Raw genomic sequence first — 14,794 nt, forward strand, 5'->3', positions numbered from 1 at the left:
CATTCATGGCTTTCTCAGTCAAAAAGATTCCTGACCTCTGGCTTAGGTTCTCACACCTCTGTGAGGCAGAGTCCACAAGTAGGATTCTGAGGATCTAAAGGAACAAATTCTGAAATGCAGACTTCTCAAGTTATCCTCCATTCTTTGGCATTGTCAATAAAGTTCCCCTCCTTCAGGTTCAAGCCAGACACTGGGCAGCCTTTTTCATAGGCTAACACTGCCCCCTACTGGGATAATCTGGATTGTCCACCTCAAGAGCCACTGACGGAAATAGGAAACCTGGCCTGGCCTGGCCCAGCCTGGGGATGGACTGAAATCCTCAGAGGCAGTGTATTCCGGCGTTAAGGTTGGATGGTGGTAGTAGGGACAGCCCTTCTGCACAAATGAGCCAGGGCTTCTGGAAGACTTCCCCCAGGCCCCAGCCCGCTTGGAGATGCCTCATATTCCTTTAACCCAGACAAAAGCACTGAGAGGTACAATTTACATCTCAACACACCTGGGAGGCTGCCGGCCATCCTAGGTCTGCATCAGCTCCCTCCCACTGGAGAGTCCCTTTCCAGCTGCTACTAGCAATACACTGGCTAGATAGAGCAAAGCCATCTTAACCTGAATACATCAGAAACTAAGCTCTCCGTCCCAACACCTGAATTTCTCCAGAAACTCTATTTCTGTCTCTTCGACATCCAAGGGCTGCAGGCCCTATCTCTACAGTGTCTTTTGAATCCACCATCTTTTCTGAATTCCCTTCACAATTCAGCCCCCACCCATGTTATGCCCAGTTCATTCCCACGGGGGTTATTGCCCTAACATGCAGTTCTTGCGGGACTCTACTCAGAAGCCTTGTCATTCCTTCCCCCACCCCAATCAGGTGTAAATCTCCACAACATGGCTGGAACCTGCCTTCCCAACTAGATTGCCCCGCATTCCCTCCCCTCCGAATGTAGAGCTCTTCCCTGAGTACTTCTGCACCTTCCCTGACATCCACTCACGTTAGCTTCTCCACCCAGCATGCTCTCTTCACATCCCCCTTAACCTTCATCAGATCCCTCCCCCCCCCCTTCCATATGAGCCTTTCTTGGTCCCCCAATGAACCCAGAGGTATCTCCTCTGACCCCAAGGCCCCAAGTCACCCTTATGGTACTTAAGTCCCCCTCTCGGGATAGACATCTGTGCCCTTGTCTCAGCCCCCTCCAAGCAGTAAGTGTCTCAAGGCCAGCACAGCCCAGAGCCGACAAATGTGCTTCGCAATACTGGCTTATTGGCTGGCAGCAGAAATGGATGGACCTACCTTTCCAGAAAAGCAGGTTTTAATGAAGAGAGTGCACAGGCCCTGATCTGTGGGGAAATGGGACACAAGGGCCTACAGAGAATTACAGGGCAGGAGGGTTCTCAGAGCCCGTGTAGTAGAACCCCTCATTTCACAAAGAGAGCAAGTCTCACGAGGACAATCCCTCCATGGGGACCCACCCCCTTTCTAGTGCTCAAACCTGCGCCCTTTCTCCTCTCCTCAGTCCACTCTCACACACACAGCCACTTCCCCACTATTTCTCTGATGTTGACCCGATAACAGCAAAGGGTCAGGGATGCTTGAGCATCTCGACTGGGGTGCCCTGACTTCTGCAATTCTCTGACTCAGATGCTCAGGACCCAGGTTAGGACCGGAACGGATGCTGCTGCTGGGAGAGGGGGTATCGATGGTGGCCAGCTGAAGTGGTCATTTCCCACAAGGCGGTGACTGTCATAGCCCTGCCCCACAGCACTCATGCCACAAAAATATTTTGAAAATGTTTAATGCCAAAGAGAAGTCTAGAACCTGCAGAAAGCAGCAGCCCCCTCCTGAGTCCCTGCAGCAGGAGCAGTCTCCCGAACGGGACGTCGGCAGGCAGGAGGCCTGCACAAGCTGAGGAAACAAGCGATTTGCTGACATCCTTTTGTCCTCTGCCCTAAACTCCTGAGGTTCCGTTGGACCCCGGAAAGAAACAAGAGGAGGTAGGTCTCTTCAGGGCACTCTTCCTGCTTTGGGATGGTGACTCCTGCAGCAGACCCTGGGAGGGGCAGTTCCTTGGACCAGGTGGGCCAAGCCTAGAGTTCTGGAAGGCACAGAGGGAGGTTCCTGGGATGCAGTGAGCAGTAGTCATCAGCAGAAACTAGAAGGAAGGCCCCTCCCCCTCCTCCTCACCAGCCTCCAGCCCCTCCCAGGTGTACACAGACCCGCCTCAGTGCTAGTATCTGATGGGGTCCACAACTCCTCTGTCCACCATCACTTTGGGCCTTTCTTAAGTATAACGTTGTCATACTCAGTTCCCTGTGGCCAGGCGGAGGCAGGGAAGTCCTGATCTACTGGGTAGATGTGTTGGAGGCCACTGGGGCCTCCATCAACAGTGGCCTGCCTCCTCCAGGCCCCACCCCGGGGCTCCTGTGGGCTGTCATACAGGGACAGGACTGCGACTCCCTCAGGCTCATCGTATATGTGGTCGGGTCTCGGAGGCGGGTGCTCCTCAATGCTGTCATACAGAGGGTCAGTCAGGGACTGGGGAGGGACCGCCAGGAAGCCCCTCAAGCTTGTCCCCAGGTTATGAGCCACTGCATCGAAAGGCACTGCATACTCCCCCTCCAGGCCCTGCGAGGTGGGCATCAGGGCAGTGGATGAAGGCGGTGGCAGTGAGTCATGGGGCCGGGAGTAGGGGCTCTCCGGCCGGGGCAGCACCACTGGAACTGTGGCTGGCTGGGGTTGGGGCGCAGGAGGGACTGCATTCTTCTGGGAGGAGATGGCCTCTTCTAGGGCCTGAAAGATCTCATTGCCTTGCCGGGTTTCAAACTCAAAGCTGCCCTCTCCAGAGAGGCACCGACGGCCTGCCTCAAAGGAAAAGGTCACCTGGGTCGAGGGGAAAAGGAGATGGTGAGCTAGGCCACCGAGCAGGGTTGCTTCTCCTGGACCCAGCCTGAAACTCAAACCCATCCCACCAACTTCCTTCCACTGGGCCCTGCCCCAGACTTCTCCCCAAGCTGTTTCTGTTCCCTCCTTGCCTCCTTCCATGTTTTTCCTTACACGCGCAAAGCCCTCTCTCACCTCCCTCTCCTCTCCCTTCATTCTCCCTCCCACCTATTCAACTGTGGAGCTGGGCACATACTTCATTCTCAGTAACGCTTGCCACTACTGACCCTCCGACTTCTTCCTGGTCTCCTTCCTCCCACCCTCCGCTACCTTCTCTCTCTTGCCCCTTCTCACAGCTATTCCTCATTGTGTCTACTCCCCTCCTTTGGTTCCCTTCCCATCCCTCCACTGGGCCTTTATCTCCTCTTTCCTTCCTCCTCCCACTCTCTCTTCCTAACTGGGCACCTGCCATCTCTTTCTCCCCACCCACCTGCTGCAGGCCCTGCTCACCTTGTCCCGCCCGAAGCGCCTCAGGAACCTGTAGGGCCAGTCGTAGAGCTGGTTGAGTGGCTCAGGGCCATCCCATAGCTCCAGGGCACTCTTCCCCGTCCGGAGGGTATAGGACCCCCGGAGGCAGCATCTCTCACTAGCTTCTGTGGGTCTCACGGTCACAGCAAACTCCCTGCAGGGGGCCACTAGGGAGGAAAGGGGAGAGAAGGCAGTTAAAGGGAAACAGCTGGCCCACCTCAACTCTGCCCTGCTCTCAAGGAGTGGGCCAGAGGACATTAGTAGTATCATTCACCTGCCCATGACCTGCTCTGTGCCAGGTCAGACTCCCCCAAACGCCAGGTACCTCCTGCCTTCCCTAGTAGGCATCATGCCCTAGCCACATGCACCCAGACCTCATGCCCACATCCTTCCTGCTCTGTTGCCAGAGCCACAGCTTCGTCTCTTCTGTCTCATCTCTCACCTCAACCCAGCCACGTCCCAATCCCTACTGACTCGGCTGCCAGTGCACCTGCCCTCCCAGCTCTCGGCCTCCTCGCCACTGGTTACGCCACCCAGTACCCTCTGCAGGGTGGAGCGTGCACGCCCCCCCATCCTCCTCCTCCTCCTCCCCACTCACACACCCACCCGGAGGAAGAGACAGGGACTGCCTTGTCAGCAAAAGGCTCCCTTGCCACAGGACACCTTCAACCCACAGAAAGAAAGCCTTTTTTTTTTTCCAGGAGTTGCTCAGTTCCTGATGACAAAGGGTTCAAGGGCAGCACCTTCAGCAGCCCCCTCGGCCCTTCCCTCTCCCACCAGCAGAGCCTGGGCAGGAGGGAATGAACCGGGGGTGAAGGGCTGATCAAGGCAGGCCCGGCCCCTCCACCTTGGGCCACACCAGGAAGTGATGCAGAGAAGCTGATAAGCAGCTGGCCGGGGCTGGGGACAACCACAGGCAGGAAGACGTGCCCCAGCTGGCCCACACCTCCTCCACCACGCCCTGGGGAGAGCAGCCAGCCCCCTCACCTGTGGTCGCACTGCTGTACAGTTCATTCTCCTCCATGCAGGGCCGGCCGCCCTTCCCCTCCGGCCCCAACAGCTCCTTCCTCTGCCCCTGGGGAGGAGGTCAGGATCTCACTCCTGTCACCAAACCCCAGCCCCACCTCTGGCCCAGGCTTTCTCTCGGGGCACACTCGGTCTGCTGCCCCTGTCTGCATTCTGGATTGGGGGCACCCCCACCGAGGAACTGACCCCCAACATCCTGGCCTTGGCTCTTACAACACCTGCCCATCACAGGTGCCAAGGGGCCCCCACTCCCACGTGGCACCCTCACGACTCACAGGGAAGGCCAGCAGGCAGATTGCCTGCACCCAGTCGCTGCGCTCCGAGGTGGGGGCTGCCAACAGGTGCAGGCGCTCCTTGGTCTCCAGGAAGAAAGCACTGGCGTCCCTGGGGCTGCTGGCCTCCCCACTGGCCTCCGCCACCCGCAGGCAGTCGTTGAGGCGGATCACCCTTCGGGCAGCCTCGCCCCGGCGCGGCTTCTCCGGGCCCTCCTGGAGCTCCAGCCGGGCCACGGCACAGCCCGACTGTCCATACAGCACCGCCCAGAACCTGCGCCATTTCTGAACCCGGAGTGGGTGGCCAAGAGGGAGACAACCGGAGATGGAGAGATGGTGACCAAAGGGGCGTGGATGAACCATGGGAAGGGACTAGGGCAGCACCTTGTGGATGGGGAGAGAACTCAAGGTCCCAGGAGGCCCAAGGAAGCTGAGGAAATGCCCGGGGCCTGAGGGATGAGAAGGCACTGGAGTTGGAGATCCACCACAAGAACCAGGAAAGCGGCCGAGAGGACAGCAGGACGCCAGGCAGAGAAGCGCAGTGAGGGTGGGCTGCCAGCCTGCCAGGCAGGCCCAGCAGGGAGCCACCTCTGCGAGCAGAAAGCTGGGAGTCCCTGATGCCCAGAGCGGAGCGAGCAGGGCAGCGTGACGCCAGGCTGGAGACCATCATTCTCCTTCTGTAGAAGGCCCTATCTCCAGAAACTTCAGTCGACCCTCCTGAACCTTCCCAGCTCATCTCCTGACACGATGGGCAGAAAGAGGGGGAGCACAGAGGAGGGAAAGAGAGGGAGCAAGGGAGGTGCCCTGGTGTGGGTCAGTTGAGGGAAAGAGGGTTCCTCATTCAAGGAGGCCAAGGAAGGGGAAGGAGGTTGGACACACTGGGGCTCTGCCTGACTCCCAGTTACCGCCGCTCCCAGATACTCCAGCTTAATATCAGCCAAGTCTGCCCCACTGGGGCAGGCAAGGAGGGAGAAACCTCCACTGCAATCCTAAAGTATCCTCCCCGCTGTTTCCCCAATTCCCTTCCAACGTGTCGCCAGGACAAGAAGTCACCACAGAGCAAGAGAGACCAGAGAGGGAGTTAGCGCCTTCCTTCACCCCTCCCCCCAGGGGCAGCAGCGTCAGCAGAGAGCAGTTTGGGGCCTGCTTGGAGAGGCAAGCTCTGGGTCTAACGTGGTGGATGGCACAGTCCCCACCATCCCTTAAGGGTTCTGGGACATTCAGTGCACCCCTCTCCTCCCCAGGAATGTCTAGCACCCCCCGGCCCCTCTGGCCAGCCCCAGCCAGCCTCGTTCAACCTACCTTCCCAAACGTCTGCTGCTGCTGAAGGTACAGGAAGCCCTGCTTCACTGCCAGGTCTTCCATCCTCCCACCCTCACCATCGTGGTGCCCTGCACTGCAGCTCTCTCCGTCCACCCCGCCCTCTTGCTCTCCTCTCTGCCCTGTGTGTCTTCCCCCTTCTCTCAAGTTCATTTCCTCTCTGCCTAGAGTTTTTCTGCACTATTCTAGTCTGCTTGATGACGACAGGCTGATAGGCCCTGTGGTTTCTTGTTCTGTGCATGTGTGTGTGTGCGTGTGTGTGTTTTCTTTTTGATGACTGAGTTTCATACTCAAGCTTCCTGCATTTTCAGTGAGAGATCATTTCCAAACAGCCCAATTCTAGCCCTTCGGGAAGCAGCAACTCTGGTACAGAAACTGACGTGGGGAGTCACCAACCAAGAGTGGCTGACCCATGGGGACAGAGAGACACAAAAACCAAATCTGACAGTAAAGCCAACAGCAAAACACCTCTACACTCAAGCAGGGCACTTAACATGACAGAGCTGGAGAAGAACTTAGAAATCAACCAGCCCAACTCCCTAACTGAAAATGAGGAGACAGGTTCAGAAAGGTCTGAAAGTCGAGATCAAGGTCAGCAAACCGGAACCCAGGCCTCTCAAACTCAGTAAGAGCTGAGCCACATGCACCACCAGTCCACCAGACACGTGAGAGCTCACCACTTTCACACACAGCTCTGTTTTTCTCCATGGGCAGCACTCCCTGCCCCAGACAAAAACACACTTACACTGCCTCCTTGAGGCTCCAGACATATGACCGTCCCCACACTGAAACATGCTATGCTCCCACAATACATCTCAACTAGTAGAACTCCCCATCTTTCCACACTTTGTCAGCATTATAAAGACACTGAGTTTCATCTAGAGATTATCTTTTTAAGTTACAGTAGCAGCCCTGGCTGGGTAGCTCATTTGGTTAGAGCACCGTCCTGAGGTGCCAACGTTGCAGGTTTACCAGAGCTCTCAGGCACACTCTTACCAGCCACACTACCTAGCCCAGGAGGAAGGAAGGGCAAGTATCATATGTATACAACTGTTTGTAACAATTCTCCTAATGTCACAGGGCTGCTCAGGGCAGAGGAGGAAGTTCTGGGGCTTCCGTTCTTTAATTCAACAGTCCTTTCACAGCTGGCCTCTAAGTGGCAACCATACTCCATGCAAGAAGGTACATTGGAGAAATCTGAGCTTCCCAGATACTATTCAGTTTAGAGCCAGATGGTTTCAAGAAGCAATCTGATGGAGGCATGGTGCAGAAATGTTGGGGGAAATGGGAGAATTCAACCAGCATTCTTGGGGTAAATCCATAATGCAGGCTTATGTAACTGGGTCATTTACATAACCCCTGGGGTCCAATTGCCTTGGGAAAGAGAGCAGAGCACAACTCAGGCCTTCTGCTATACACATGGGCTTTACCAGCACAGCTTCAAAAGATGAATGTGATGAGTCCTTGGAGGAGAGGGCTGAGTCACAGGAGGCTCATGGCACTCAGCCTTGCTGCCTGGGCTCAGACAGGTTGATCCAGAGACCAAGGGAAAAGCGAGGGTGCTAGTGTGGGTCAAGTTCCTCGGGAAGTGGTTAGGAGTATGGAAATGGAACGTGGCCTATTCCAACTTTCCACTCCCTAAGGATTGACATTACCTTGGAGCTGTGCGGTCTTTGGCCAACATCAGCCCCTCCTGACAGAGTAAGAAGGGCTTTTTTAAAGGGCCATCCTGAGAGCTGACAGAGCAGTACCTCTCAAACTTAAACGTGCAGATCTCTTTCAGATCTGATACAGGAGGTGTAGAGTGAGACCTGGGACACCAATGCTCTTGGTGAGTGGGCCAGGCCTCACTTCAAGTAGCAAGACAATAAAAGATATCCAACCCCCCACCATCACCACTCTGATGGCCTTCCCCTAAGGTAAACAGGACACTTCCCACTTGGAACCAAGGGGGCACCCGAGCTTACCAGATGACTGGAAAGCTATTTAAGCTTGTAGATCTGAGTCCCAAGCATTCCAGACACACACACACCCCTACCGCCATGTCTTCCCTTGCCTTTGGTAGCTGAAGAAATTCTCCTCCTGTAGCTGTCATCTGCAGAAGACAGAGCAGCAGGAGTTTCCTATGAGCAACATCCCTCAAGGCACCTCCCACGTTCCTTGGCAAAACTAACCCTGCCATGGAAGTACTAACCCCAATACCTTCTGCCTGGCCACAGGTGAAACCTGTGATCAATGACCCAGAAGCCATAGCCCCTAGACACAGCAGACGCAGAAAATTTGAGGCTCTTAGGTTACCCAGGCACAGTGATGAAAAAAAGAAACCACTGCAGAGGAAACGGGTCCAGTGTTCTTATGGAGGCACGGGTGAGGTGTGGAGTGCCCTTTGGTATCTGTTTGCCTTACTGGCTAGGAAGGGAACCCTGCACCTCCCACCCCAGAGGTTCCTGATAGTGGGGAAGAACAATACTAGTCTCCCGAGTTTCATTCAGTCCTCACCCTTTCTCCGTTAAATATGTATATCAATTTTCTCAGTACTAAGTAAAAAGATAACTCAGCTCTAAAAATAGAGAGAGAAGCCAGCTCTGGAAACTCTGAGAGAAAGGGTTTATAACATAATAATTGTGTTACTTAATATTGACATAACACTTCAAATGTTTTATGTTCTTCTGTGAGCCTTACACTCCCTGAGAACGAGACTGAGCTCTGAAGAAATTAATTAACTCAAAATTTATTTCTTAAGCAACTGCTCTGTACAGAGGTACTAGAGACAGAGCATAAGCAGAACAGATAGAATCTTTGTTTTTATTGTGGTTACTTTTTAATCAGAGATCCTGACAATGGAAAGTGTAAATATGTAAGTAAATAGTTTTGGACAGTGATCAATACTGTAAGTATGATAGTGACGGGGTCAGGGGACAACTTTCAATAGAATGATGAGGAAAGCCTCTCTGAGGAGGTAACAACTGAACTAAGAATGAAGATGATTCAAGATAGATATCTAGAAATCTTTTTCATTGATTTTAGAGAGAGAGGAAGCAGTGAGAGAGTGTGTGTTATTCCACTTATTTATGCATTCATTGGTTGATTCTTGTACATGCCCTGACAGGGGAATGAACCTGCAACTTTGGCATTACAGGACAATGCTCTAGCTACCAGGCCAAGGAGACATCTAGAAATCTTGACTGCTGGCCTTCAGAACTCAGAAACTGAGATTACTGTCTGCTCCAATCATTAGCCTTTTTCTTTTGTTTCCATAGAGATGCCTACCTGATTGCTTGCACCATAGGCTTAACCTTGGGAACCCACCTGCATCACAGCTTCCTGAAAAAAAAAACCACACAACTGTTAACTGAATTGAACTTTTCTCAGAACTGTGAGTGGTTTAATGAGATATGGAACAATCTACCAACCTAACTTCTGGAATGTGAAACTTCCGGGGAAGTTTCAAAAGGAACTGTGGGGGTTCAGAACAAGTCACCCCAAGATGTGCCCCTGTGGTGTGCAGATGGTTCTGAACTAACAGCAACTTTAGTAGCAGATTCAAAAGAAACTTCTGCCCCTCTTTTAACTGCGTAGAACTTAAATTAGGGCCCTTGCCCATAATGGGAAATCAAAGACAACCTCTTCTGACCCATCTATAGGGCAGGACAAAATTCTATTTCTAAGCATCTGCTCTTATCATCCTTGCAAAGACAAAGGCATGTTACCGCGTACTTAGCTCAGAATGTCTTTTACACCCATGTTCTCTTCCTAGCTCTGAACCTCTCCTGCACATGGGGTCTCTGACTCACATGTATGTGGGGTTCCCATATATACATATGTATTAAATTTGGTTATTCTCTCTTGCAAAAAAGAAAAAAGTCAATGGCATAAGGGAAGCAGCCATTAAAGATCTGAGGAAAAAAAATATATTTCAGGCAGAAATTCCTTCAAGTGCAAAGGCCCTGAAGCAGGATGTGAGAAACCTTAAGAAGGCCAGAATAACCAAAGCATTGTGAACAAGAGGTGGCACAGTAGAGATGACGTCAGATCACATGGCATCTTGGACCACAGCCAAGATTTGGAATGTATTCTAAATGCACTGGGAGGCCACTTAAGAATTTTTAAGCAGGGGCATAAATGATCTGATTTATGATTTTGAAAAAATGTTCTGTAGCTATATGGAAAATGGACTATCCAGAGGCAAGATAGGAAGCAGAGGAACTAGTTAGGAGTCTATTACCAAGGCCCAAGAGAAATGTGATGGTGGTCTACAATGTGTTAGCAGTGGAGATGAGGGCACCAGCCAGATATGAGTGTGTACGAGATAGATATTCAACAGGACTTCCAAGTGGATTGGGAGTGGGGACTATTGAGACACTAGCAATCAAGAGAACTCCTGGGTTTTTAGTTTGAAAAACTGGGTGAATGGGGAAGATAGGAGAAATGAGTGTGGGGGGGAAGGGTAGAGTAGGAGGTGGATTTGGGCCTGGCCCACAGGGAGCTGTTACTTCTACCCAATTAGGCAAGTAGGATATTGGAAAACTACTACTGAAATTATGACTCCAAGAATATATCACCATAGCTGTGATGACAAGGTCAAAAAGCACCTGTCCCACCACCTCTGCTCTCTACATTCAGGGAACTCCCAACACTGTGAGGCTGTTGGAAAACAAAAAACCACCACAAAAACCCACTATACCTCAGGGGCAACAGTCGAAAGCTCGGCCTGCATAATTATCTGAGTGAATTTAACTGTCAGAGCCTCTCTTGCATACAGAACCCTAGCTGCAAGGAAATCTGGGTAATGTAGTTCCTATCGCTGCAAACCAGGAAGACACGCCAGGAGGATGAAGATTGAAATGAACGCTTAGTTTCAGACCACTCTATCCACAACGGGAAGTGTGTTATTCATAACTATCAACGTTTCCATCGCACGTGGTAGCCTCCATGCAATACAAACTCCAAGCATGCAACACTCTCAAAATGCAGCTGAAATCTAATCTGGGGGCCTTGACTGGAAGCCGGAGTGGAATCCAGTGCAAAATAGGGACCGGTATTATCTAATATTACCTAACCGGATAATTCCTAGAGGCAAAGATTAGAATTGGCCTTAACAGGCAGAGACTGACCTGATCTGACCCAGAAGAATGGCTTTCCCACTCAGACTGAGCCCAGGGACCTAAATAAGACCCCTTATCTCCCTCCAACCCCACTTCCCAGCATCTGACCCCTCTCAGGAAGCAGAGTACTGATTAAGGCATATCAATCTATTTGGGAAGATTGGAACTCTGCTTTCTGCGTGTTTTTATCACCACCACTATTTGGCGGCTATTTCAATGAATGTTTATGGAGGAGAAAAGGATAGGAATGAAAACAAGGACATCAGTATCTGGGTTGCTTATAAAACCTAGAATCAGAGAGCAATGGCCTTTGTCCACTGGAGCAGTAAGCTAGGAAGACGAAAACGTAATTTCGGCCGCCGGATCGGCAAGTCAAGAACGCAGGCATCCTAAGTGGGGTTATGGCTGGTGGGCGCAGCGGCAGACCCTTCCGGGGTGCGGTGTCACAGCGGTGGCCGGCGGCGAGGACCAAGGCATCCAGGGCCAAGATAAGAGGAGGACACTCGGGAAGAGGAGTCTGCTAGGTGCGGGGCTCTGGGAGGGGGCAGGTCCTGGCCTCTCCAGGAGCCATCACCGCGCGGACCAGCCCAAAAAGCGCCAGCTCCGGCTCCAGCGCCCGCCGGTCCAAACGCGCGGCCCCTTTAAACCCATGTAAACAAAGCTTTGTTCCCGGCCCCCTCCCTCCGCGCTCCCTGGCCCGCGCCCCCACGCTCACCCCCCCCCCCCAACTCCCGCCCCTGGCGGCTCTGGTCGCTGACGTTGCCCGCGCCTTTACGGCGTCCCGGCGGCGCTGCGCATTCTCCAACCAGCGGCCGATAGCCGGGGCCTGCGCAGCCTGGCCGCGCTACGCCACCAGCGTAGCGACGGGCCCCCAACGCGCAGGCGCAGCGGCGACGGCGACGGCGGCGGCGGCGGCGGCAGCGGCGGCGGCCCAGCCGAGGTGCGCGCTGGGGGGGAGGGTGCCAGAGAGGAGCATGAATGGAGCAAAATGGCGGATCATGTGCAGGTGAGAGGAGCGGCGGGGGAGGGGGCGGCCGCGCAGAGTGGGGAGTGGGGCGCACGCGGCCCTCGGGGCTCGGCCGGCTCCGGGTTCGCTGGGCCCGCGCCGCCGCCGCTCGGGGCCCCGCGCCGCCGCCCGTCCCGGAGCTCCGGGGCCTTTCCCGCCTCCCGGGCCAGGGACCTCCTCCATCCCCTCCCACCCGGTCCCACGCCTCTGGCTCGGGGCTGGGGGTGCGGGAATCGTCGCCCCGGCGCGCTCAGCCGACCGTGTTCCGCAGTCACTGTCTTCCCGCTCGAGGGAGGCCTCCCGTGAGTCCTCGGTGTCCCCACGACGCGGGGCGGAGGGAGACCCCCTTGCCGACTCTGCCCCGAGGGGACTTTCCCATTGCACCCGCCAGCCCGAAATGAATAACAAAAAGAATCTCGCTCTCTTAAATCTCTCTCTCAAGTCTTTCCCGCCGTCTTCCTCTTCACGCCCCGGAATACAAGGGACCCCCTTCCGGCCTCCCCTCCTGTGATGCGCCCTTCACTCCCACACTCCTGATCGCACAGCTTACAAGGTCGAGCTCCTCAGTCCTCCAAAATGGGTGCTCGGGCCTGGGCCTGCCCTCGCTCCGGTGCCCCTGTCCACAGTGAAGAGGTTGAGTGCCCACACCTCCTATGAACCGCGGGGTGGAGGGGGGTGTGTCTGACATGAGAGGTGCTGTATTGGATGCAGACGTTGCTCTGGAGGGTCTTGATCCAGCTCAGGAGCTGCCAGGGGCGTGCTTTGGGCCCAGGCCACTTTTCTTCCCAGACAGGGCACAGGCCCTAGGAGGGGACAGCCCGTACTAGACCTAGAGGAATAGAGGGCTATTTCTTCCAAACTCCATAAAGTTTATCCAGTCTGTGCTTTAGATCGGATATTTTTATGACAGCTACTGACCAAGTCTGTTCTCAGAAACCTTCGGATTTTTTGGTTAGCCGCACAGGTTTCGTGTTCTGCGAAGTAGAGAGCATTACAAATACTGCTTTATTGTTCATATTATGTAGTATTTCTCAAATAAAAGGATTGACCTTATTCCTAATGTGATGTCTACAGGAAGCCAGAGTGGTGTGACTTCTACCCGTTTCTTTGATTGGGAGAGCAGAACTAGCTACATTTTCAGTCCAGGGATCAATAGAGTATATCTTTGCAGTGAGGGATAAGTTATTAGGACAGAATTATATCCAAAATGGTACAGATGGAGGACCACAAGATTTGTGTTTTAAAGCCAGTATCATGGCCTAATTAAGAAGTAGCAGTAAAACTTGATACAAAGTGGTGATAATAATGTTTATAGCAGCCATTTCTAAGAAGCATGAAAGATTTTATGTGATTTTAAACAATAGGTAAGCAAGAATTACTTACATCATTTTAAAGGAACCAACCAAAGCACTGAACTGATGGTAGGAGATTTACTTAAGGTAATGCTAAGTGAACCAAAGAGGCCTTTGACTTTGGTACCTGGTGCTCATTATCTACTGGGGGGAATAGAGTTCCTAAGCATTTCAGAATATGCTTTGAATAGATAGCCTTTCCTATTGAGCCTATCTATTCAAAGAGGAATTCAGAGGAAGTCCATGCACTTTTATGAATATACGTAAGTTCTATCTCCTGTAAAGTATTGATTAATGTGATTCCACATTTTGAACCATAAAGGTTGTCATTCCTCACCAGAGGGAAGTGAAAGTGCATCAAAGCAGTCTTCATAGCCTTTTTGTCTCAAAGGAGATTCTACCTTATCTTTAATAAAGTGATGTTTATTATTCCACCCACCCTGAAATAAAAATCTACCAAAGTAAGAACCGAATAACTTCCAAAACAAAAAAGGAGTGTGACAGTGTTTTATTTTACTTTTAGGAGAGTATATGACGCTAAATTAGTGATCTTTGTGTCAGTAGGATAAGTTTAGGACAATTTTTTTCTCTTTAAAGAAAATGGGGCATATTGCTTTTCTTTTTTAGGCCACTAAATTTTAGTATTGGATACTGACAGACTTTAACCTGGTACTTTTACCATAGTAGCAGAAAACCTCAAGAAAAAGGTAACACACTCCCTGTATGGAATGAGTAAATAAATGAAAGGTTTAGAGACAAATCTGAAGTACATTGAGGAAGTACACTGTTCAATCAATAATGAAAAGTAGTCTATTACAAATTCAAGACAGTGATTATTTGAAAGTTTTATATGTAGTACTAAATAGTTAAGTCATTGTTATCTAGTAGTTTTCTGAACCACCAAGGTGAGCAGTTTTGTGTTGTTTATTTTTTGACACTAAGCAAGTGTCGGATGATTCTCAGGCTGAAGTCCTGAGCATCCCTTTTGATGTGTGTTTTATGGAAGATTTAAATGTCACAGAGCATTAACAATGGAAAAATAATGTTTGATTTGTCTTTTTTCAATGTCATAATCAAACTTCTTCAGAGTAGTGGCTGTAAGCAACTTCTGATTGTGATGGGTTTTTTAATTCTTGGTCTTATCTACCACTCATCAAAGAGGCAGAGGTTATGTTATAGAGCACTATCTGTTAAAAAAAAATTGTATTTATCTTCATAAAATAAACACCTCTCCTTCCTTTAAAAAATTATGTCTAGGCCCTGGCCAGTTGGCTCAGCGGTAGAGCGTCGGCCTAGCGTGCGGAGGACCT

At 51.9% G+C, this 14,794-nt stretch overlaps 1 protein-coding gene and 1 long non-coding RNA gene across 3 annotated transcripts; both read right to left on the reverse strand.

The window, feature by feature from the left end:
• Positions 1–1,799: 1,799 nt before the first annotated feature.
• Positions 1,800–6,545, reverse strand: DOK2 (docking protein 2). 2 transcript variants are annotated; one of them, XM_066351127.1, is made up of 6 exons: positions 6,004–6,545; positions 4,705–4,986; positions 4,391–4,478; positions 3,386–3,570; positions 2,298–2,875; positions 1,800–2,090 (listed from the first exon to the last, which is right to left on the reverse strand). In XM_066351127.1, the coding sequence occupies exons 1-6, from the start codon at positions 6,172–6,174 to the stop codon at positions 2,000–2,002; spliced, it is 1,395 nt and encodes a 464-aa protein (XP_066207224.1). In that variant the 5' UTR covers positions 6,175–6,545; the 3' UTR covers positions 1,800–1,999. The 2 variants fall into 2 exon arrangements, with proteins under 2 accessions (XP_066207224.1, XP_066207235.1); XM_066351138.1 differs by having other exon boundaries at positions 1,800–2,875; positions 6,004–6,540.
• A 1,386-nt stretch (positions 6,546–7,931) lies between these two features.
• On the reverse strand, positions 7,932–12,791 carry LOC136382164 (uncharacterized). The gene is made up of 3 exons (XR_010747211.1): positions 12,683–12,791; positions 9,292–9,345; positions 7,932–8,116 (listed from the first exon to the last, which is right to left on the reverse strand). It is a non-coding gene; the product is annotated as an uncharacterized lncRNA (long non-coding RNA).
• Positions 12,792–14,794: the final 2,003 nt, after the last annotated feature.

Source organism: Saccopteryx leptura, chromosome 1, assembly GCF_036850995.1.
Source record: "Saccopteryx leptura isolate mSacLep1 chromosome 1, mSacLep1_pri_phased_curated, whole genome shotgun sequence".
Lineage (NCBI taxonomy): Eukaryota > Metazoa > Chordata > Mammalia > Chiroptera > Emballonuridae > Saccopteryx > Saccopteryx leptura.